The sequence below is a fragment of the Nerophis ophidion genome, linkage group LG21, assembly GCF_033978795.1.
Source record: "Nerophis ophidion isolate RoL-2023_Sa linkage group LG21, RoL_Noph_v1.0, whole genome shotgun sequence".
NCBI lineage: Eukaryota > Metazoa > Chordata > Actinopteri > Syngnathiformes > Syngnathidae > Nerophis > Nerophis ophidion.
This window is the reverse complement of record NC_084631.1, coordinates 33,688,348-33,713,405: the sequence shown is the minus strand read 5'-3', so window position 1 is coordinate 33,713,405 and position 25,058 is coordinate 33,688,348. Positions and strand designations below refer to the sequence as shown.

Sequence of the window (25,058 nt, the reverse complement as noted above, 5' to 3'; positions counted from 1 at the left end):
CACGTGTTGCTGGCATCAAATTCTAAAGTTAATGAGTATTTGCAAAAAAAATAATAATTTATCAGTTTGAACATCAAATATGTTGCCTTTGTAGCATATTCAACTGAATATGGGTGGAAAATGATTTGCAAATCATTGTATTCCGTCTATATACACAATTTCCCAACTCATATGAACACGGGGTTTTTATATATATATATATATATATATATATATATATATATAAATGTATACATATATAAAAAATATATATATATATATATATATATATATATATATATATATTTTATTTTATTTTTATTTTATTTTTTTATTTTTTGTGTGACTCAAAGCGCTTTACATAGTGAAACCCAATTTCTAAGTTACATTTAAACCAGTATGTGTGGCCCTGGGAGCAGGTGGGTAAAGTGTCTTGCCCAAAGACACAACGGCTGTGACTCGGATGGCATGGCGGAAGCGGGGATCGAACCTGGAACCCTCAAGTTGCCGGCACGGCCACTCTACCAACCGAGCTATATATATATATATATATATATATATATTTATAAATAAATAAATATATACCGAGTAACATGCTTTATCAGTGTGATGTTTAATCCCATTTCAAATAACTTTTTACTACAAAATGTGCGCATTGTAGCCATTACCCCCGATATATATGTATATATATATATATTTGTATTTATGTTTTCATAAATATATTTTCTTTATTCATAAATGCATTTATGTATTCATTTATTCATAAAACTGTCTTTATTTAACATATTGAATGTATTTTTTTGTCTCTTCTATTGCGGTATATTTAATAAGTATGTATTCTTTCAAACCAGCCTGCCCTAAGCTTTGATTATTACATTTGCAATCAACACATGGTTTCATATCGTTTGACAAGGCTCTGAACTTTAACTGGGTTACATGTAATTATTGACAACAATGAAAATCACTTCACTGTTAATACTTAAGCGAGCACCGGGGGCTTAAAAATGTTAAGAACCCCTGATTTACACAATCATGCTTGGCCAAATGTATTATTATTTTTTTTCATTATTATTATCATGCAATTCTCTCAAGTCCTTTGCTGTTTCTAGCTCCTTCCCTTAAAGACACAACACGTTTCACTGTATGTGAGCTCTTACAAGAATGTGCATCATCATTCTCATTATTATTATTATTATTATTATTATTATTATTATTATTATTGCCCCCATTGAGCTTGCGTGTGTGTCATCATTTTTTTTCTGCTTATCGCTTGAGAAAACGTTTTGCATTTTAAGAACATTTGGCCTGTGAATTATGTATGAGGGCTGATATTAATAGTCATGATGAGCGCTGTCCCCGTCCACCAGAGATGGATGGATGGCAAAATAATAATGATGAATTAGAATTGTCAGAAAGAATTGTGGCTTCCTTTGTTGTAAGCACATCAAAATAATAGGAAATGACAATGAATATTTTAGATTGGATGTATGATCAAGTGCGTGTGTGAGATGATGGTTCCTCCTGTCAAGCGGAGGCGAGTGGTTTTCGGTCAAACGCACGAGAAGGATGTCCTCCGACATTATTTATGACATCCGAGCTGAATGAGTCTGTTGGAAAATGAGATCTGCCTTGCTGGGCCGAGGTTTTTTTTTGGATGGATCGCTCGTGATGGGGACCGGTTTGTTTCGGTCAGCATCTGCTCCACACGGAATAAAAAGCCTCGCGTTTTGACCTTGTGGACCATTTTTCTTTTTTTTTTTTTTTTTATGGATGCAGCTAGCACAGATGCTACCATTACCGGGACGTAATATGTCAGCATGGTATGTGTAGTGGGCCACGGTTGTTGCACAACACCTGCATAATAACGAATACTCACAGTCTGACCTCCAAGAGACATACAGGGAATAGTCTCTCATTTTTTTTTTTTTTTTCATTGTAATGCTAATGAATTAAAACGTAGCAATGAAAGCGAATATTTAAATTGCACACACTGGAAGTTAGCAATGCACCGTTCAATTTAAGCAAACACGGGACTCGTAAATATTTACTTCAGGAATTTGTTTTTGTGAGAGCTGAAATGTACAAAATAAATAAATATTGTGTTTAGTGCACCACAATATTGGACGAAAATTCCATGGTCATAACAACGTCAGACCGCAACATTGATCAAACGTTGTCAAAGAGCATGTTGTTTCAACGTTGCATTTGTGTTGTGGAATATTGGTTGGAAAATGACCAAAATTCAATGGTCAAATCTACGTCACAACCTGACATTGAATAAACGTTGACAAAAAGCATGTTGTTTCAACGTTGCATTTGTGTTGTGGAATATTGGTTGGAAAATGACCAAAATTCAATGGTCGAATCTACGTCACAACCTGACATTGAATAAACGTTGTCAAAAAGCATGTTGTTTCAACGTTGTATTTCTGTTGTGGAATATTGGTTGGGAAATTACCAAAATTCAATGGCCATGACAACGTCAGACTCCAACATTGATTAAACGTTGACAAAAAGCATGTTGTTTAAACGTTGTATTTGTGTCGTGGAATATTGGTTGGAAAATGACCAAAATTCAATGGTCAAATCTACGTCACAACCTGACATTGAATAAACGTTGTCAAAAAGCATGTCGTTTCAACGTTGTATTTGTGTCGTAGAATATTGGTTGGAAAATGATCCAAAATTCAATGGTCAAATCTATGTCACAACCTGACATTGAATAAACGTTGTCAAAAAGCATGTTGTTTCAACGTTGTATTTGTGTTGTGGAATATTGGTTGGGAAATTACCAAAATTCAATGGCCATGACAACGTCAGACCCCAACATTGATTAAACGTTGACAAAAAGCATGTTGTCTCAACGTTGTATTTGTGTCGTAGAATATTGGTTGGAAAATGACCAAAATTCAATGGTCAAATCTACGTCACAACCTGAAATTGGGAATAAACGTTGTCAAAAAGCATGTTGTATCAACGTATTTGTGTTGTGGAATATTGGTTGGGAAATAACCAAAATTTAATGGCCATAACGTCAGAAACCAACATTGTTTAAATGTTGTCAAAAACATGTTTTCACATTGTATTTGTGTAGTAGAATATTGGTTGGAAAATGACCAAAAGTCAATGGTAATAACAACGTCAGACCGCAACATTGATCAAACGTTGTCAAAAAGCATGTTGTTTCAACGTTGCATTTGTGTCGTAGAATATTGGTTGGAAAAAGACCGAAATTCAAAGGTCAAATCCACGTCACAACCTGACATTGAATAAACGTTGTCAAAAAGCATGTTGTTTCCACGTTGTATTTGTGTTGTGGAATATTGGTTGGAAAATAACCAAAATTTAATGGCCATAACAACGTTGGAAACCAACATTGTTTAAATGTTGTCAAAAACATGTTTTCACATTGTATTTGTGTAGTAGAATATTGGTTGGAAAATAACCAAAATTCAATGGTCATAACAACGTCAGACTGCAACATTGATCAAACGTTGTCAAAAAGCATGTTGTTTCAACGTTGCATTTGTGTCGTAGAATATTAGTTGGAAAAAGACCAAAATTCAAAGGTCAAATCTACGTCACAACCTGACATTGAATAAACGTTGTCAAAAAGCATGTTGTTTCAACGTTGTATTTGTGTTGTGGAATATTGGTTGGAAAATGACCAAAATTACATGATCATAACTCAGACCCGAACATTGATTAAACGTCGTCAAAAAGCATGTTTTTTCAACATTGTATTTGTGTTGTAGAATATTGGGTGAAAGATGACCAAAATTCAATGCTCATAACAACATCAGAACCCAACATTGATTAATTGATGTCAAAAAGCATGTTGTTGCTATGTTGTATTTGTGTTGTGGAATAATAGTTGTAAAATGACCAAATTTCAAAGGTCAAATCCACGTCACAACTTGACATTGAATAAACGTTGTCAAAAACATGTTGTTTCAACGTTATATTTGTGTTGTGGAATATTGGTTGGAAAAGGACCAAAATTCAAAGGTCAAATCTACGTCACAACCTGACATTGAATGAACGTTGTCAAAAACATGTTGTTTCAACGTTATATTTGTGTTGTGGAATATTGGCTGGAAAAGGACCAAAATTACATGATCATAACTCAGACCCCAACATTGATTAAACGTCGTCAAAAAGCATGTTTTTTCAACATTGTGTTTGTGTTGTAGAATACTGGGTGAGAGATGACCAAAATTCAATGGTCATAACAACGTCAGAACCCAACATTGATTAATTGTTGTCAAAAAGCATGTTGTTGCTATGTTGTATTTGTATTGTAGAATAATAGTTGTAAATTGACCAAATTTGAAAGGTCAAATCCACGACACAACTTGACATTGAATAAACGTTGTCAAAAAGCATGTTGTTTCAACGTTGTATTTGTGTTGTAGAATATTGGTTGAAAAATGACCAAAATTCAATGGTCAAATCTACGTCACAACCTGACATTGAATAAACGTTGTCAAAAAGCATGTTGTTTCAACGTTGTATTTGTGTCGTGGAATATTGGTTGGAAAATGACCAAAATTCAATGGTCAAATCTACGTCACAACCTGACATTGAATAAACGTTGTCAAAAAGCACGTTGTTTCAACGTTGTATTTGTGATGTGGATATTGGTTGGGAAATAACCAAAATTTAATGGCCATGACAACGTCAGACTCCAACATTGATTAAATGTTGTCAAAAACATTTTTTCACATTGTATTCGTGTTGTAGAATATTGGTTGGAAAATGACCAAAATTCAATGGTCAGAACAACGTTAGACCTCAACATTGATTAATCGTCTTCAAAAAGCATGTTTTTTCAACGTTGTATTTGTGTCGTAGAATATTGGTTGGAAAATGACCAAAATTCAATGGTCAAATCTACGTCACAACCTGACATTGAATAAACGTTGTCAAAAGGCATGTTGTTTCAACTTTGTATTTGTTTCGTAGAATATTGGTTGGAAAATGACCAAAATTCAATGGTCAAATCTACGTCACAACCTGACATTGAATAAACGTTGTCAAAAAGCATGTTGTTTCAACGTTGTATTTCTGTTGTGGAATATTGGTTGGGAAATTACCAAAATTCAATGGCCATGACAACGTCAGACCCCAACATTGATTAAACATTGTCAAAAAGCAAGTTGTTTCAACGTTGTATTTGTGTTGTGGATATTGGTTGGGAAATAACCAAAATGTAATGGCCATAACAACGTCAGAAACCAACATTGTTTAAATGTTGTCAAAAACATTTTTTCACATTGTATTTGTGTTGTAGAATATTGGTTGGAAAATGACCAAAATTCAATGGTCAGAACGTCAGACCTCAACATTTATTAATCGTCTTCAAAAAGCATGTTTTTTCAACATTGTATTTGTGTTGTAGAATAATGGTTGGAAAATGACCAAAATTCAATGGTCAAATCTACGTTACAACCCAACATTAATTTAACTCCATCAAAAGCATTTTTTTTCAGCGTTGTATTTGTGTTGTAGAAAAATGGTTGGAAATTGACCAAATATCAATGTTCAAATCTACGTCACAAGCTGATATTGAATAAACGTCATCAATTAGCATGTCGTTTCAACGTTGTATTTTTGTTGTAGAATAGTGGTTGAGAAATTACCTAAATGCAGTGGTCATAACAACGTCAGACTCCAACATTGATTAAACGTCAACAACTTGTTGTTTTCATGTTGTAATCCTATTGTAGAATATTGGTTGGAAAATGAACAAAATTCAATGGCCATAACAACGTCCGACCTCAACATTGATTAAATGTTGTCAAAAACATGTTTTCACATTCGTGTTGTAGAATATTGGTTGGAAAATGACCAAAATTCAATGGTCAGAACAACGTCAGACCCCAACATTGATTAAACGTTGTCAACAACTTGTTGTTTTCATGTTGTACTCCTATTGTAGAATATTGGTTGGAAAATGACCAAAATTCAATGGCCATAACAACGTCCGACCTCAACATTGATTAAATGTTGTCAAAAACATGTTTCCACATTCGTGTTGTAGAATATTGGTTGGAAAATGACCAAAATTCAATGGTCAGAACAACGTCAGACCCCAACATTGATTAAACGTTGTCAACAACTTGTTGTTTTCATGTTGTAATCCTATTGTAGAATATTGGTTGGAAAATGACCAAAATTCAATGGTCATAACGACGTCCGACCTCAACATTGATTAAATGTTGTCAAAAACATGTTTCCACATTGTATTCGTGTTGTAGAATATTGGTTGGAAAATGACCAAAATTCAATGGTCAGAACAACGTCAGACCCCAACATTGATTAAACGTTGTCAACAACTTGTTGTTTTCATGTTGTAATCTTATTGTAGAATATTGGTTGGAAAATTAACAACATTCAATGGTCATAACAACGTCCGACCTCAACATTGGTTGAATGTTGTCAAAAACTTGTTGTTTCCACATTGTATTTGTGTTTTAGAATATTGGTTGGAAAATGACCAACATTCAATGGTCAGAACAACGTCAGACCCCAACATTGATTAAACGTTGTCAACAACTTGTTGTTTTCATGTTGCAATCCTATTGTAGAATATTGGTTGGAAAATTACCAAAATTCAATGGTCATAACAACGTCCGACCCCAACATTGATTTAATGTTGTCAAAAACATGTTTCCACATTTTATTCGTGTTGTAGAATAATGGTTGGAAAATGACCAACATTTCAATGGTCAAACCAACATCACAACCTGAAATTGATGTAACGTCAAAAAGCATGTTGTTTCAACATTTTAGTTATGTTGTACAAAATTTGTTGAGAAATGACCCAAATTCAATTACTTCAGACCTCAACATTGATTAATCGTCTCCAAAAAGGATGCTGTTTCAATGTTGTATAATTGTTGGGAAATGACCAAAATTCAAAGGTCAAATCTACGTCAGAATCTGACATTGAATAAATGTTGTCAAAAAGGATGTTGTTTCAATGTTGTATAATTGTTGGGAAATGACCAAAATTCAAAGGTCAAATCTACGTCAGAATCTGACATTGAATAAATGTTGTCAAAAAGGATGTTGTTTCAATGTTGTATATGCGTTGTAGAATAATGGTTGGAAAATGACCAAATGTCAAAGGTTCAGACCCCAACATTGATTAAACGTTGCCACTAAGCATGTTGACTCAACGTATTTGTGTTGTAGAATTTTGGTTAGTAAATGACCAAAATTCAATGGTCATAACAACGTCCGACCCCAACATTGATTAAACGTTGTCAACAACTTGTTGTTTTCATATTGTATTCCTGTTGTAGAATATTGGTTGTAAAAAGACCGAAATTCAATGGTCATAACGTCAGACCCCAACATTGATTAATCGTCTTCAAATTGCATGTTGTTTCAACGTTGTATTTGTGTTGTAGAATATTGGTTATAAAATGACCAAATTGTAAAGGTCAAATCTACGTCACAACCTCTTATTGAATAAACATTGTCAAAAAGCAAGTTGTTTCAACGTTGTATTCGTGTTGTAGAATATTGGTTGGAAAATGATCAAAATTCAATGGTCATAACAACGTCCGACCTCAACATTGGTTGAATGTTGTGAAAAACTTGTTTCCAAATTGTTTTTGTGTTTTAGAATATTGGTTGTAAAATTACCATAATTCAATGGTCATAACAACGTCCGACCTCAACATTGATTAAATGTTGTCAAAAACATGTTTCCACATTGTATTCGTGTTGTAGAATATTGGTTGGAAAATAACCAAAATTCAATGGTCAGAACAACGTCAGACCCCAACATTGATTAAACGTTGTCAACAACTTGTTGTTTTCATGTTGTAATCCTATTGTAGAATATTGGTTGGAAAATGACCAAAATTCAATGGTCATAACAACGTCCGACCTCAACATTGATTAAATGTTGTCAAAAACATGTTTCCACATTGTATTCGTGTTGTAGAATATTGGTTGGAAAATGACCAAAATTCAATGGTCAGAACAACGTCAGACCCCAACATTGATTAAACGTTGTCAAGAACTTGTTGTTTTCATGTTGTAATCCTATTGTAGAATATTGGTTGGAAAATTAACAACATTCAATGGTCATAACAACGTCCGACCCCAACATTGATTAAATGTTGTCAAAAACATGTTTCCACATTTTATTCGTGTTGTAGAATAATGGTTGGAAAATGACCAACATTTCAATGGTCAAACCAACATCACAACCTGAAATTGATGAAACGTCAAAAAGCATGTTGTTTCAACATTTTAGTTATGTTGTACAAAATTTGTTGAGAAATGACCCAAATTCAATTACTTCAGACCTCAACATTGATTAATCGTCTCCAAAAAGGATGTTGTTTCAATGTTGTATAATTGTTGGGAAATGACCAAAATTCAAAGGTCAACTCTACGTCAGAATCTGACATTGAATAAATGTTGTCAAAAAGGATGTTGTTTTAATGTTGTACATGCGTTGTAGAATAATGGTTGGAAAATGACCAAATGTCAATGGTTCAGACCCCAACATTGATTAAACGTTGCCACTAAGCATGTGGACTCAACGTATTTGTGTTGTAGAATTTTGGTTAGTAAATGACCAAAATTCAATGGTCATAACAACGTCCGACCCCAACATTGATTAAACGTTGTCAACAACTTGTTGTTTTCATATTGTATTCTTGTTGTAGAATATTGGTTGTAAAATGACCAAAATTCAATGGTCATAACATCAGACCCCAACATTGATTAATCGTCTTCAAATTGCATGTTGTTTCAACGTTGTATTTGTGTTGTAGAATATTGGTTATAAAATGACCAAATTGTAAAGGTCAAATCTACGTCACAACCTGTCGTTGAATAAACGTCGTCAAAAAGCATGTTGTTTCAACGTTGTATTTGTGTTGTAAAATATTGGTTGGAAACTGACCAAATGTCAATGGTTCTAACGTCAGACCCCAACATTGATTAATCGTCTTCAAAAAGCACGTTGTTTCAACGTTGGATTTGTGTTGTAGAACATTGGTTATAACATGACCAAATTGCACTGGTCAAATCTATGTCACAACCTGTCGTTGAATAAACGTCGACAAAAAGCATGTTGTTTCAACGTTGTATTCGTGTTGTAGAATATTGGTTGGAAACTGACCAAATGTCAATGGTCGTAACAACGTCCGACCCCAACATTGATTACACGTCCAAAAACATGCTGTTTCCTCGTTAGGTTCGTGTTGCTCAACGTCAGAGTTCTCAACGTTGTTTCAATGTCTTTGTGCAATCTGGGAAAAAAGTGTCTACATTTGCTCGACCCAAAATGTAAAATATGTTAAAAAATGCCACCCAAAAGTCAATAAAATGCCTTCTCGGTCGTGTTTATTTAGCTTTTCCCCCTGAATGTTCCACTGGAGGATTCGTCGAGTTGCGCTATTTGTCTCCTAAATAGCAAACATCTGTTAGTTTCTAGCTCATACTCCCGCATGTAGAATGTTCCGCACGGTTATTAGGGATGTTTGTTGACTCAGGACCTGACGTTTTTATGTTTGTCTATTCAACCGTTTACGGAGCGTCTGATTCACGGCGCGATTTGCAGCCTGAGAGAAATCTATCGAGCTCCTCTGTCCCGTTGAGGAGTTGTCATTTTAAATTGCTTGTCCTCGTTCTGCTCGGGATACAAAAGTTACCCACGACTGCATAGAGAGACAGCCGGCTCCAACGCCTCGCCTGACCTCCCGGGTGTTGTTGATGCTTTTGGTCAAAATGGTTATTGTCTTCTGTCTGTGTCTCCTCAGGTTAACGGGGTTCCAGCTGCCGTCGCCTATCGTAAGCACCGGCTCCCGGCTCACTTTGTGGCTGCTATCGGACTACGCGGTGAGCGGCCAGGGATTTAAAGCCTCCTATGAAGGTAACGGCCCTTCATTGTTTCCCATTAGAACATAAAACGATGCCATATATCATCCGGGTGACCGCTTTAAAGAGATGCCGCTAAAGGGGAGGGAAACAACGAGGTTTGTTAAAGAACACCGGAGGACTTGTCCTTGAGTCAAGCATCCTTGGGGAGAACTACACTCTTGGTCAAAAGTTTACGTACACTTGTATAGAACATCATGTCATGGCTGTCTTGAGTTTCCAGTAATTCCTACAACTATTTTTGTGTGATTGGAGCACATACTTGTTGGTCACAAAACAAATTTATGAAGTTTGGTTCTTTTATGAATTTATTATGGCTCTACTGAAAAAGAGCTGGCTCAAAAGTATACGTACAGCAATGTTAATATTTGCTTACATGTCCCTTGGCAAGTTTCACTGCAATAAGGCGCTTTTAATAGACATCCACAAGCTTCTGCTTGAGTTTTGGATCACTTGTCTTGACAAAATTGGTGCCGCTCGGCTAAATTTGTTGTTTTTTCTGACATGGACTTGTTTCTTCAGCATTGTCCACAAGCTTAAGCCTGGACTTTTTGGGAAGCCCATTCTAAAACCTTAATTCTAGTCTTAATTAAAGTTTTACAATGACCTTTCTTCAGTATTGTCCACACGTTTAAGCCCGAACTTTGGAAAGGCAATTATAAAACCTTCATTCAAACCCTAATTAAGGTTTTGGAATGGCCTTTCTTCAGCATTGTCCACACATTAATCCAGGACTTTGGAAAGGCCGTGCTAAAACCTTAATTAAGGCTAGAATGAAGGTTTTAGAATGGCCATCCCAAGGTCCGGGCTTAAACGTGTGGACAATGCTGAAGAAACAACTTAATTTTTGCCTTAGTTAAGGTCTTAGAATTGCCTTCCCAAAGTCCAGCCTTAGATGTGTAGACAATGCTGAATAAACAACTTAATTTTAGCCTTAATTAAGGTTTTAGCATGGCCTTTCTTCGGCATTGTCTATATGTTTAAGCCCAGACTTTGGGAAGGCGATTCTAAAACCTTAATTAAGGCTAGAATGAAGGTTTTAGAATGGCCTTCCCAAAGTTCGGGCTTAAACGTGTGGACAATGTTGAAGAAACAACTTAATTCTAGCCTTAATTAAGGTTGTAAGATGGCCTCTCTTTAGCATTGTCCACACATGAATGATTTTGGAAAGACCATTCTAAAATTTTCATTCAAGCTCTAATTAAGGTTTTAGTGTAGCCTCTCTCCAGCATTTTCCACGCGTTTAAGTCAGGGCTTTGGAAAGGCCATTCTAAAACCTTAATTAAGGCTAGAATGAAGGTTTTAGAATGGCCTTCCCAAAGTCTGGGCTTAAACGTGTGGACAATGCTGAAGAAACCACTTAATTCTAGCCTTAGTTAAGGTTTTATAATTGCCTTCCCAAAGTCCAGGCTTAAATGTGTTGACAATGCTGAGGAAACAACTTAATTTTAGCCAAATTAATGTTTTAGGATGGCTTTTCTTCGGCATTGTCCACACATTATTTAGGGACTTTGGAAAGGCAATTCTAGAATGAAAGTTTTAGAAGGGCCTTCCCAAATTCCAGGCTTAAACGTGTGGACAATGCTGAAGAAACAACTTAATTCTAGCCTTTATTAAGGTTTTAGGATGGCCTCTCTTCAGCATTGTGCACATGTTTAAGCCCGAACTTTGGAAAGGCAATTCTAAAACCTTCATTCAAACCCTAATTAAGGTTTTAGACTGGCCTCTCTTCAGCATTGTCCACATGTTTAAGTCCGGACTTTGGGAAGACCATTCTAAAACCTTCATTAAGGCTGGAATGAAGGTTTTAGAATGGTCTTCCCAAAGTCCGGGCTTAAACGTGTGGACAATGCTGAAGAAACCACTTAATTCTAGCCTTAATTAAGGTTTTAGAATGGCGTTCCCAAAGTTCGGGCTTAAACGTGTGGACAATGCTGAAGAAGCCACTTAATTCTAGCCTTAATTAAGGTTTTAGAATGGCGTTCCCAAAGTCCGGGCTTAAACGTGTGGACAATGCTGAAAAAACCACTTAATTCTAGCCTTAATTAAGGTTTTAGAATGGTCTTTCTTCGGCATTGTCCACACGTTTAAGCCCAGACTTTGGGAAGCCTATTCTAAAACCTTAATTAAGGCTAGAATGAAGGTTTTAGAATGGCCTTCCCAAAGTCCTGGCTTACACATGTGGACAATGCTGAAGAAACACCTTAATTGTAACCTTAATTAAGGTTTTATGGTGGCCTTTCTTCGGCATTGTCCACGTGTTTAAGCCCGGACTTGAGGAAGGCCATTCTAAAACCTTAAGGTTAGAACGAAGGTTTTAGAATGGCCTTCCCAAAGTCCAGGCTTAACCGTGTGGACAATGCAGAAGAAACAACTTAAATCCAGCCTTAATTAAGGTTTTAGGATGGCTTCTCTTCAGCATTGTCCACACATTAATCAGGGACTTTGGAAAGGTCATTCCAAAACCTTCATTCAAGCCCTAATTAAGGTTTTAGAATGGCCTCTCTTCAGCTTTGTCCACATATTTAAGTCAGGACTTTGGGAAGGCCATTCCAAAAACTTAGTTCAGGCTAGAATTAAGGTTTTAGAATGGCCTTCCCAAAGTCCAGGCTTAAATGTGTGGACAATGCCTAAGAAACAACTTAATTCTAGCCTTAATTAAGGTTTTAGGATGGCCTTTCTTTGGCATTGTCCACATGTTTAAGCCCGGACTTTAGGAAGGCCATTTTAAAACCTTAATTAAGGCTAGAATGAAGGTTTTAGAATGGCCTTCCCAAAGTCCGGGCTTAAACGTGTGGACAATGTTGAAGAAACAACTTAATTCTAGCCTTAATCAAGGTTTTAGGTTGAACTTTCTTCAGCATTGTCCACACATTAATCGAGGACTTTGGGAAGGCTGTGTTTTTTGTTTTCTTGTTCGTATGCTTAGCTATTCCGTTAGCTTCCTGTGCTATTGACACCCTTGTTTGTGTCCCGCATGATTTATGGGAAATAAATCATTTCCTTACCAGCACTTTGCCTCCGGAGTTCCGTCGGCATCTTGGGAGAACGATCCGCACAATAAAATGCGACCCCATCAGAAACAACCACTCACGGTGGACGGAACTTTTCAACTTTTATCTAAATATTCTCAGAAATTTTTGGGATGTTATGTGGACTTAGAACGGGTTGAATGCCACCCCCGTCATGGCCTGAGGGTATATATATCACTTTTTTCGGCACTTAGCGACCTACTTTACGGCATAGGTTTGTTAAAAAGACAAAAGACAATTACTGTGTGCAAATACTGCAACCACGGCCGAGGCTCCGAAAAAAACAAAGAAACGAAAAGTTTTGTCTGTGGGGACAAAAAAAACACAGCAGTCAGGATCAACATTGACCTGGTATTCACTCGCTGGTGTGTGCTCAAAGACCCATACTGCCTTGGCTCTGTTTGTGCCAAACTCGGAAGTGACTTTCGATGCTCAAATCATAATGATAGTGCTTTAAGGGGAAAATTATCACCAGACCTATATATACCTTGATGTTTCAGAAAAAAGACCATATTTTTTTTTTTAACCGATTTCCGAACTCTAAATGGGTGAATTCTGGCGAATTAAACGCCTTTCTGTTTATCGCTCTTGGAGCGATGAGGTCAAAACGTGACGTCACCTAGGTAGTCAACGCCATTTTCTCCACCACATTACACGCAGCAAGTCAAATCAGCTCTGTTATTTTTCGTTTTTTCGACTGTTTTCCGTACCTCGGAGACATTATGCCTCGTCGGTGTGTTGTCGGAGGGTGTAACAACACGATCAGGGACGGATTCAAGTTGATTTATGTAGAATGCGCATCGATTAGCACGGCATGCTAATCGATGCTAACATGCTATTTAGGCTAGCTGTATGTACATATTGCATCGTTATGCCTCATTTGTAGCTATATTTGCATCCAGCCTTTCCCTCCACCCACATTTAATGCCAAACAAACACTTAGCAATCGACGGATTTAAGTTGCTCCAGTGACAAGAGATGCAAAAGTCCCTCGTTTGGTTTTTACTGGCAATGCTACGACAGAGATGGCAAGAATGTCTGGATATCCTGCGACACTTAAAGCAGAGGCATTCCCAACGATAAAGTCAACAAAATCACAAAGGTTGCGTGTTGTTGATGTTATTGACTTATGTGCTAATCAGACATATTTGGTCGCAGAATGACTGCCAGCTAATCGATGCTAACATGCTATTTAGGCTAGCTGTATGTACATTTGAAACTATATTTACATCCAGCGTTTCCTTCCACCCACATTTAATGCGAAACAAACACTTACCAATCGACGGATTTAAGTTGCTCCAGTGTCAATGCGAAAGTCCTGATCGTTTGGTCCGCACATTTTACCGGCGATGCTAAGGCAGACATGCATGGCCGAATAGCGTCAAAAGCTATTCGCTCAATAGCTTCAGTTTCTTCTTCGTTTTCGCTATCTGCCTCTATACTCCAAACATCTGTTTCAATACATGCGTAATCTGTTGAATCGCTTAAACCGCTGAAATCCGAGTCTGAATCCGAGCTAACGTCGCTATATCTTGCTGTGGTAACCGCCACGTTGTTTGTATTGGCATCGCTATGTGACGTCACAGGAAAATGGACAGTGGCTTAGCAGATAGCGAAAATCAAGCATTTTAAAGCTTTTTTTAGGGATATTCCGGGACGGGTAAAATTTTGAAAAATAACTGATTTTTATTGGTTTTAACCCTTCTGAAATTGTTATGATGTTCCCCTTTAATGTGAGCTATTGGAAAATTGCGTGGGAGCAATAAACAAACCTGCATCCGCCACGATACATTCTTGGTAGTAATGTCCTGTTCGTAGCACAATCCAAGATCATTTCTTGGTAGTGTCTGCTATTTAACATCAGTATTACCATTAGAGACCTAATATTTATGACGATATTACAGCAGACATGTCAGTTTGACCACTATATCAATCAACCAACCAATCAATGTTTACTTATATAGCCCTAAACCGCGAGTGTCTCAAAGGGCTGCACAAGCCACAACAACATCCTCGGGTCAGATCCCACTTCAGGGCAATGAAAAACTCAACCCAATGGGACAATGATTCCTCATGGGAACTGTGGTCTTCTTCTGGCGAAACGATACCACTATGGCGGCATCGAAATCAACCAAAACTAAAAGTTCCTAAGCAGGGCTTAACGTAATTTTCGCTACGTTCCTCTGTTGCTGTCAGCCGCTAACAAGAAAGTTACTATGAAACTAAGTTGTCAAAGAAATCTCGTACGTTTAGAGCCAGCCGTATTTCGTAGCAGAGCTCCAATGAACCAATACGACGTATTCATATCTCTAAAGTTTTTCAATTCGTACTGATTAATTTTTACACCCCTAGTTATAAGGTTAGTGTATTCCATTCCTAAAATTGTTCTCCCAGTAATTTTACTCGGCGTATTCCAACATTCTAAAGTACAGAGTTGTCAAATTAACGTGGAACCCCGACTTAAACAATTTGAAAAACTTATTCGGGTGTTACCAGTTTAGTGGTCAATCAATCAATGTCAATCAATCAATCAATGTTTATTTATATAGCCCCAAATCACAAATGTCTCAAAGGACTGCACAAATCATTACGACTACGACATCCTCGGAAGAATCCACAAAAGGGCAAGGAAAACTCACACCCAGTGGGCAGGGAGAATTCACATCCAGTGGGACGCCAGTGACAATGCTGACTATGAGAAACCTTGGAGAGGACCTCAGATGTAGGCAACCCCCCCTCTAGGGGACCGAAAGCAATGGATGTCGAGCGGGTCTAACATGATACTGTGAATGTTCAATCCATAGTGGCTCCAACACAGCCGCGAGAGTTCAGTTAAAGCGGATCCAAGACAGCAGCGACAGTCCCGTCCACAGGAAACCATCCCAAGCGGAGGCTGATCAGCAGTGTAGAGATGTCCCCAACCGATACACAGGCGAGCGGTCCATCCTGGGTCCCGACGAGCGGTCCATCCTGGGTCTCGACTCTGGACAGCCAGTATTTCATCCATGGTCATCGGACCACAAGGGAGGGGGGGACATAGGAGAAAAAAGAAAAGAAGCGGCAGATCAACTGGTCTAAAAAGGAGGTCTATTTAAAGGCTAGAGTATACAGATGAGTTTTAAGGTGAGACTTAAATGGTCAATTGTACAGAATATGAACTGCACTGTGCAATCTACTAATAAAAGTTTCAATCAATCAATCAATCAATCAATGATGTACTTAGTTTTGTGCTGAATAGTATCAATATCGGCCAAAACTCGTCTCCAATTTCAGTATCAAAAGTGAAAAACTACCTAGTATTTAGGTTCAGTTATATTTTCTGTTATCTTCTTGTGTAACATTCTAATTATTTTGTCTTTAGAATGTGCGGGGAGACTACTCTGGAGTCTCCATTGCAACCAGTCGACTTCCCCCTTATCTTCCCCGGCGCATCTCTTTGCAAACGCCTCGCTCTCGGAGCTAGAGGGGACTTTGAAACATTTGATCCAGGACCGCTTGTTTTTACGGATCTCGCAAGATGATTATCCGGTCTGCCGTTGGAAAGTTCTGACTATCAACAGCGACCCTCCCAAGTGGGTCGGCCGGAGACGGGGGTCGTAAACGCAGACCGAGCCGCGTGACCGAGGCAGTCTCTGGTATAAGGGGTCTTTATGTGTTGAATTGTTAGTGCTGGGGATCCTGGGAAAACCCGGTACGGGATTTCATTCGACACGTCAATCAAACAGAAGTCCTGTGTGTGTGCGTCTGAAATATATTTATATTTACAGTCAGCCAAGAAAAAGACTTATTAAACCAAAAAATATGCCTTGTTTTTAAAAAGAAATACTTAGACCAGGGATCGGCAACCCAAAACGTTGAAAAAGTCATATTGGGCAAAGAAAACATACAATGAAGGCAACACATGATGATCTATATTAGCAATATTAGCCTACTATCAAAGGTAAATCTTCGTTGACAGAAATGTTGGATTTTAATTTGTATTCTACACATTTTTACAACATTGGAGACCATTAGTAAATCAGAGGCTTCTCACAGGGCGAGATAACTTCTGGAAATGACTTTCTTGGAATGGCCAAAGGTATAAATGTCTGTGGATTTATTAAAATCTTTGCAAGCTAGGTAACGTTTGCTGTGGTCTGGAACAATATGGCGCACAAACGACTATCAGAAATGCAGCCAATTTTACACACAGATAATGTGTCATGAGGCATGTAAATATAAATTAAATACACAGAGGACATTAATTAACCCCTTAAGGCCCAAGCTGTTTGTTAACATGCTTTTTTTGTTTTTTTCTCGTTGCTCTTTGGGCTTATTGGACCCTAATTATGATACAAACTAAGAAGCATCTTTTGATATAATGTACTTAGTCCATAAGTACACAAATGTGTACTTCATGTTTAGTGACATGCCAATTATTATTTTTACACTTTTATTTTTCAAATTCCATTGTATGTTGTACTCTTCTGACACATGTACATACAGTATACAACATTTGGTGGACAAAATGAGACAACGGAGGAGCGGCATAAAAAAAGAGAAAGTTGTACAGGTAAACAAAGAACGATAAGTTCAAGTGTCCACATAAGCAGGCTCAAGATCCCAATTCAGTAGTGTGCACAATTTTGGGAAATAAGAGCTCTGAGGTGCTGTCCACGCATGTGGCCACTAAGCCTTTAGAGGTTTAAAGGAGAAAAAAAATGAGCTCAAATAAACAAATGTGTACATACAGCTAGCCTTAATAGCATTTTAGCATCGATTAGCTTGCTGTCATGCACTGACCAAATATGCCTGATTAGCACGGCACACAAATCAATATCAACAAAGCTCACCTTTGTGCATTCACGGACAGTATACAACGTTTGGTAGACAAAAAGAGACAAAGGAGGAATGGCATAAAAAAGAGACACCTGTAAACAAACTATGATGAGTTCCAGGATCGCTGAAATTATCAATCAATCAATCAATGTTTACTTATATAGCCCTAAATCACTAGTGTCTCAAAGGGCTGCACAAACCACCACGACATCCTCGGTAGGAAAACTCACACCCAGTGGGACATTGGTGACAATAATGACCCAGTGGGACGTCGGTGACAATGATGACTATGAGAACCTTAGAGAGGAGGAAAGCAATGGATGTCGAGCGGGTCTAACATGATACTGTGAAAGTTCAATCCACAATGGATACAACACAGTCGCGAGAGTCCAGTCCAAAGAGGATCCAAGACACAGCAGCGAGAGTCCCGTTCACAGCGGAGCCAGCAGGAAACCATCCCAAGCGTAGGCGGACCAGCAGCGCAGAGATGTCCCCAGCCGATACACAGGCGAGCAGTACATGGCCACCGGATCGGACCGGACCCCCTCCACACGGGAGAGTGGGACATAGAAGAAAAAGAAAAGAAACGGCAGATCAACTGGTCTAAAAAGGGAGTCTATTTAAAGGCTAGAGTATACAAATGAGTTTTAAGGTGAGACTTAAATGCTTCTACTGAGGTGGCATCGCGAACTGTTACCGGGAGGGCATTCCAGAGTACTGGAGCCCGAACGGAAAATGCTCTATAGCCCGCAGACTTTTTTTGGGCTTTGGGAATCACTAATAAGCCGGAGTCCTTTGAACGCAGATTTCTTGCCGGGACATATGGTACAATACAATCGGCAAGATAAGATGGAGCTAGACCGTGTAGTATTTTATACGTAAGTAGTAAAACCTTAAAGTCACATCTTAAGTGCACAGGAAGCCAGTGCAGGTGAGCCAGTACAGGCGTAATGTGATCAAACTTTCTTGTTCTTGTCAAAAGTCTAGCAGCCGCATTTTGTACCAACTGTAATCTTTTAATGCTAGACATGGGGAGACCCGAAAATAATACGTTACAGTAGTCGAGGCGAGACGTAACAAACGCATGGATAATGATCTCAGCGTCTTTAGTGGACAGAATGGAGCGAATTTTAGCGATATTACGGAGATGAAAGAAGGCCGTTTTAGTATCGCTTTTAATGTGTGCCTCAAAGGAGAGAGTTGGGTCGAAGATAACACCCAGATTCTTTACCGTGTCGCCTTGTTTAATTGTTTGGTTGTCAAATGTTAGAGTTGTATTATTAAATAGAGTTCGGTGTCTAGCAGGACCGATAATCAGCATTTCCGTTTTTTTGGCGTTGAGTTGCAAAAAGTTAGCGGACATCCATTGTTTAATTTCATTAAGACACGCCTCCAGCTGACTACAATCCGGCGTGTTGGTCAGCTTTAGGGGCATGTAGAGTTGGGTGTCATCAGCATAACAGTGAAAGCTAATACCGTATTTGCGTATGATGTCACCTAGCGGCAGCATGTAGATGCTGAAGAGTGCAGGGCCAAGGACCGAACCCTGGGGAACTCCACACGTTACCTTAACGTAGTCCGAGGTCACATTGTTATGGGAGACACACTGCATCCTATCAGTAAGATAAGAGTTAAACCAAGACAGGGCTAAGTCTGACATACCAATTCGTGTTTTGATACGTTCTAATAAAATATTATGATCGACGGTATCGAAAGCAGCGCTAAGATCGAGGAGCAGCAACATAGATGACGCATCAGAATCCATCGTTAGCAATAGATCATTAGTCATTTTTGCGAGGGCTGTCTCCGTGGAGTGATTTGCCCTGAAACCGGATTGAAAGGTTTCACATAGATTGTTAGACGCTAAGTGTTCATTTAACTGCTCCGCAACAATTTTTTCAAGGATTTTTGAAATAAAGGGAAGGTGAGACACCGGTCGGTAGTTTACCATGAGGTCAGGATCGAGGTTAGGTCTTTTAAGAAGAGGATGAATAACCGCTTTTTTGAATGCTAGGGGAACAGTGCCCGAGGAGAGTGATAAGTTTATAATATTTAGCACTGATGGACCTAATAATACAAAGAGCTCCTTGATCAGTTTCCCAGGAAGAGGGTCAAGTAAACATGTTGTCTGTTTTATTCCATTTACACGTTGTAACAATTCCTCTAATGTTATTTCCTCAAAACGAGAGAAAGTATTTTGGAGGGCAGTATCCGCCGTATATACAATCGTGTCAGTGTTAATAGAACCCAGTTGTAGCTGGGACGCATTGTCTTTAATCTCCTTTCTAATGACTTCAATTTTCTTACTAAAGAATTGCATAAAGTCATCAGCTGAGTGGGTTGAGCTACTGGAAGGAGTCCCTTGTTGGGTTAGCGATGCTACCGTACTAAACAAAAATTTAGGATCGTTTTTATTACGGTGGATGAGATTTGAGTAATATTTAGCTTTAGCTAAGGTAAGCATGCGTTTATAAGTTATTAAACAATCACTCCATGCTTGATGGTGCACCTCAAGTTTAGTCGTGCGCCATTTGCGTTCCAGCTTTCTACATAATAATTTCTGAGCTCTAGTTTCTTCTGTAAACCACGGGGTGCGCTTTTTTGGAGCCTTTTTTAACTTTAGCGGTGCTATGTTATCAATGGTTTCGCGCAGGGCGTCGTTAAAGTTGTTAGTGAGGTTATCAATAGAGCCCACATACTTTGGGAATGGTGCCATTACCGAGGGCAGTAGGTCAGCAAGAGTTGTCGTTGTGGCCGTATTAATGTTGCGGCTGCTATAGCAGTTATTATTATTATTAGTTTGACGAACATGCGTCTGAACCTCGAATTTTATAAGGTAATGATCAGACAATACTTTAGTATACGGGAGTATCGTAACTTTGGAAACGTTGATGCCCCTGACAAGCACTAGGTCTATCGTATTACCGTTGCGATGCGTGGGTTCATTTATTATTTGTGTGAGACCACAGCTATCAATTACAGTCTGGAGCGCTACGCACGGTGGGTCCGATGGGGTATTCATATGGATATTAAAGTCCCCCATTATGATTATATTATCGGCGTGTGTCACTAGATCAGCAACGAACTCTGAGAATTCATTGATAAAGTCCGAATAGGGCCCTGGGGGGCGGTAGATAACAGCCAGGTGTAGAGGCAGCGGTGTGACAGACCTCATAGTAAGCACCTCAAACGATTTATATTTATTATTTATGTTAGGACTAAGGTTAAAGTTTTCGTTGTATATTAGTGCGACCCCCCCACCCCTTTTGAGCGGACGGGCAATATGCGCATGTGTAAAGTTAGGAGGACATGCCTCATTTAGCGCAAAAAAGTCGTTTGGTTTAAGCCAGGTTTCGCTGAGACCGATGACGTTAAGATTGTTGTCTCTGATAATATCATTAACTAACAACGTTTTAGGAGACAATGATCTTATGTTTAAAAAACCTATATTATAGGTAGTGGGGTGTTTTAGGGAGTTTTTGATCAAATTATCCGTAGTAGCAATATTAATAATGTTGTGTTTATTATGCCCAGTGCATTTAGTATAGTTACGACCATATCTAGGAATTGATACGACAGGAATTTTCCGATTGTTTGATTGTTGCTTTGATAAACTGCACGCATCATGGTTAGCCACCTCAGTAACGGGGATTTTCCGATTGTTTGTTTGTTGCTTTGATAAACTGCACGCATCATAGTTAGCCACCTCAGTAAAACACATGTCCAACTCTGAAACACTCAAAGCAGAAAAAACTTGTTCTAATTTAACTGACTCCTTACCCAGACCAGTAGTCTCGCATTTTCCATCTAAATCCGTCTTCGGGATGGAGGAAAGTGGTGTTCTGTGGGGATTAGCCTTCTGCTTTGTTTTTAGCCCCGCTCGGCATCCGCGTTTCCGATCACACCGCTGGCGTCTGCTCCGTAGACGGCCCCCGCTGCTACTAGACTCCCCTGCTTCACAGGCCGCTGGATGTAGCCGCCGATGTATTCCCGTGCTAGTTAGCAAGTCTAGCACGCAAGTGTCTATCGGTCCAAAACGGCCCGATGTGTCCACATCCAGAAGTGTCTGGCGGTCGTACGTGATCACGGAGTGACCACGATGTGAGCCAGCCATAAAGTTTGTGGAATTGTCCGGTATTTCTGCCAAATGTTCCATCTTTAGCAGGAGCTCCTCGAGTGCGCAGCCCGTCCGGGCGCCGCCATCTTGGAGTAATTAGTAACGTACAAAATTAGTAAGACAAAACGGCGCTCGCCAAATTCTCAGTGGGCATGTTTAACATAAACAGTGGGATTGCTATCATTTAGGAACGTCTACAGAAACCATGTTAAAACTTTTTTTTTCATCTTTTTCCATTTTCACACATCTCTGAAAGAGGTCCAGGGAGCCACTAGGGCGGCGCTAAAGAGCCATAGGTTGCTGACCCCCAACGTAGACCCACTACGCTACTGGATTTTAATGTCGGTCGTTATTGTGGACAGCCAAAATTGTGTACACTACTGAATTGGGGTCTTATTTCACAGAACCAGCGTCCTCTACAGTGGACATTTGATTAATGTCTTTGTATTTAGTCATAGTTTCAGCAAGGAGCGCTACACTCTCCTCAAAGCTAGTCCAAGCTCAGCCCTATGACAGAATCTGCTGCAAAAAAAGTGAGTTTCACACCATTTTTTTTCATAACTGAACCAACAGTTGAATAACGCAAATGATGAAAAAGAGAGGACGGAAGATGGAACCTGGAGGTACACCACTGATTGTTTGGCATACCACTAGATGGAACCCGCAAACCACAATTTGAGAAGGCACCGCCCTAAGGGTAACAATGTATGTTTGGAATGGTTTGGAAAAATTTTAAACATCAAAACGGTCCCCGCATTATTTAATTTTTTAGTGGAAAAAGTTGGCTAAATGCATATATTACTTACTTATAAAGCAGTGATTTAAAAAAAAAAGAAAATAAATGTAAATCATAAATATTTAGTCTTATTTTTTGCCCTTTTTTTAACTATTCAAAGTAGGGGATGTAAAAAAAAAATTGACTGCAGGGCCCAACTTGTTCCCTACAGAGGGCCCCCACTTAAACATTAACACTGAATTAGTAATGTTAATCTTCATTTTAATCATTTTAATAATATCCAATAAATATATATTCACCTACTTAACGTTTGACAGGATAAACAATGAAAGCAAAAATAAGGGATTCATAAAAAAACAATGAAAACATAATTTAAATACAAGTAAGCAGTGCTAAAATACATTTTAATAAACTGCAAATAAAAACCCAGCTTAACCACTTTAGTCATATTTTTTGCGCTTAAAACTGTCAAGACTGTGACTGTGGTGGGGTTTGTTTTCCCGAGGTGCAAAGTGATTGGAGTGGAGACGGCGTGAAGGTAAAGACATATTTAATTTTACTCATAGAACGGAACAAACAAAAGGCGCGCACAAGGCGGAGAACACACTTGGCTAGGAAAACACAACTAATTCTATAACGTAAACTATGGACATGAAAACAAAACTTTAAATCTATGGCATGAATAACGGTAACTTACTTAGAAAGGAACAGGATCATCAGCATGGATATCATGGGTTTGTAGACGGTGATAAAGGGTGACGTCGCCAGGCTGACTACCTGGTAACTGTGGCTTAAATAATACTGCGGTGATTAGTGAAAACAGGTGTGAGACATGGGGGCAAGGTGAAAACTAATGGGTGGGCATGGAAACAAAGCAAACAAGGAAGTGCAAAAACAGGAAACAATGGAGTCTAAAGCAAAACAGAACATAACTAAACAAAACATGATCACACGACATGGCAAACACCTCTAAAGGGTTAGTGGCCACATGCGTGGACAGCACCTTTTTGCTCCTATTTCCAAAATTGTGTACACTATTGAATTGGGGTCTTATGGCCACTTATGTGGACACGTATACTGCCATCTGGTGGTGTCAGAAGAGTATAATTTGAAAAAAAAAAGTGTAAAAATGAGAATTAGCATGTCACTCAACATGACGTACACGTGTGTGTACTTATGGACTAAGTACATCGTATAAAAATATGATTCTTAGTTTTTATTCTAATTAGGGTCCAATAAGCCCAATTAGCAAATATAAATAAATAAAAAAAACATGTAAAGACACAGATTGGGCCTTAAAAGGCTAAGGTGGTCATTGGTGAAAAAAGAATAGCTCCTCTGAATAATGTTGCAATTTCATGTTACACTCACATTTCTTTTTATTGATACTTTTTTTTTTTGCATTTGTGTGATTGATAATTCCCACTTTCCACGTTGATATGGAGCACATGCGGTCAGCTAACGCGTCATTTTTATAATTTTTTTTTTTTGCCGAGAAACATTCATGATTAAATGTGACCATGAGCCTCCAGCGTGCGATACCAGTTAGGGAAAGAGACATGCAGATAATGAACGAATTAGCATAATAAAAAAGGTCAGTCCCAGCCCAAGTAGTCAATTACCTTTTTTTCCTATGAGTAGCAACGTACATGTTTGCTCTTCAACGACATGCTGTGAAGATATGTTTGGTATTTTCTCAGCAGTAATGTTGTGTTGACATTATACGTCTGCGGGGATGATGAGGCCACTTGACAATACGATTAAATATAACTGGAGTTAAATACATAAATGTGTTATTTAAAATGTCAATCTATTTCATGCAAACATACATTTCAGTATTTTTATTCAATTTTTTTTATTATTCCAATATTAATTATACCTATACATGTTTGTACGTGGTTTGTTTTTATCATCACTTTTAATTACTGAGTATTTAAAAGTGTGCTTGTTTTTTTTTGAAAGGCGGTTATAAATTAAATATACTTATTAATTATTTAATTGTTTTAATGATTTAATCAATTACTGATTTAATTATTTTCATATTAACATTTTTTTAACATTTAATTGATTTGTTTGTATTTATTGATTTGTTTCCATATTTACTTATTTAAACATTTAACTATTGATTTTTATTACTTCAATTTACTCAGATGAAAATGTAATTGATTTAGTTCTATATACACTTTTAAAAACGTTATTATTGATTTAATTATTTCCATAAAAACTTATACAAACCATTAATAATTTCTTTATTTCCATATTTGCTTATTTTAAAAAAAGTTAAAGTACCAATGATTGTCAAACACACACTAAGTGTGGCAAAATGATTCTCTGCATTTGACCCATCACCCTTGATCACCCAACTGGTAGGTGAGGGGAGCAGTGAGCAGCAGCAGTGGCCACGCCCGGGAATCATTTTTGGTGATTTAATCCCCAATTCCAACCCTTGATGCTGGGAGGTAATGGG

General features: G+C 38.2%; 1 protein-coding gene across 1 annotated transcript in view; it reads left to right on the top strand.

Moving 5' to 3' along the window:
* The window catches only part of csmd2 (CUB and Sushi multiple domains 2), an 819,059-nt gene that overhangs the window by 142,281 nt on the left and 651,720 nt on the right, over positions 1–25,058 (top strand). The window contains exon 3 of the mRNA XM_061882497.1: positions 9,771–9,883. Within this exon, the coding sequence (XP_061738481.1) occupies positions 9,771–9,883 (113 nt within the window). The remainder of the gene's footprint in view (positions 1–9,770; positions 9,884–25,058) is intronic.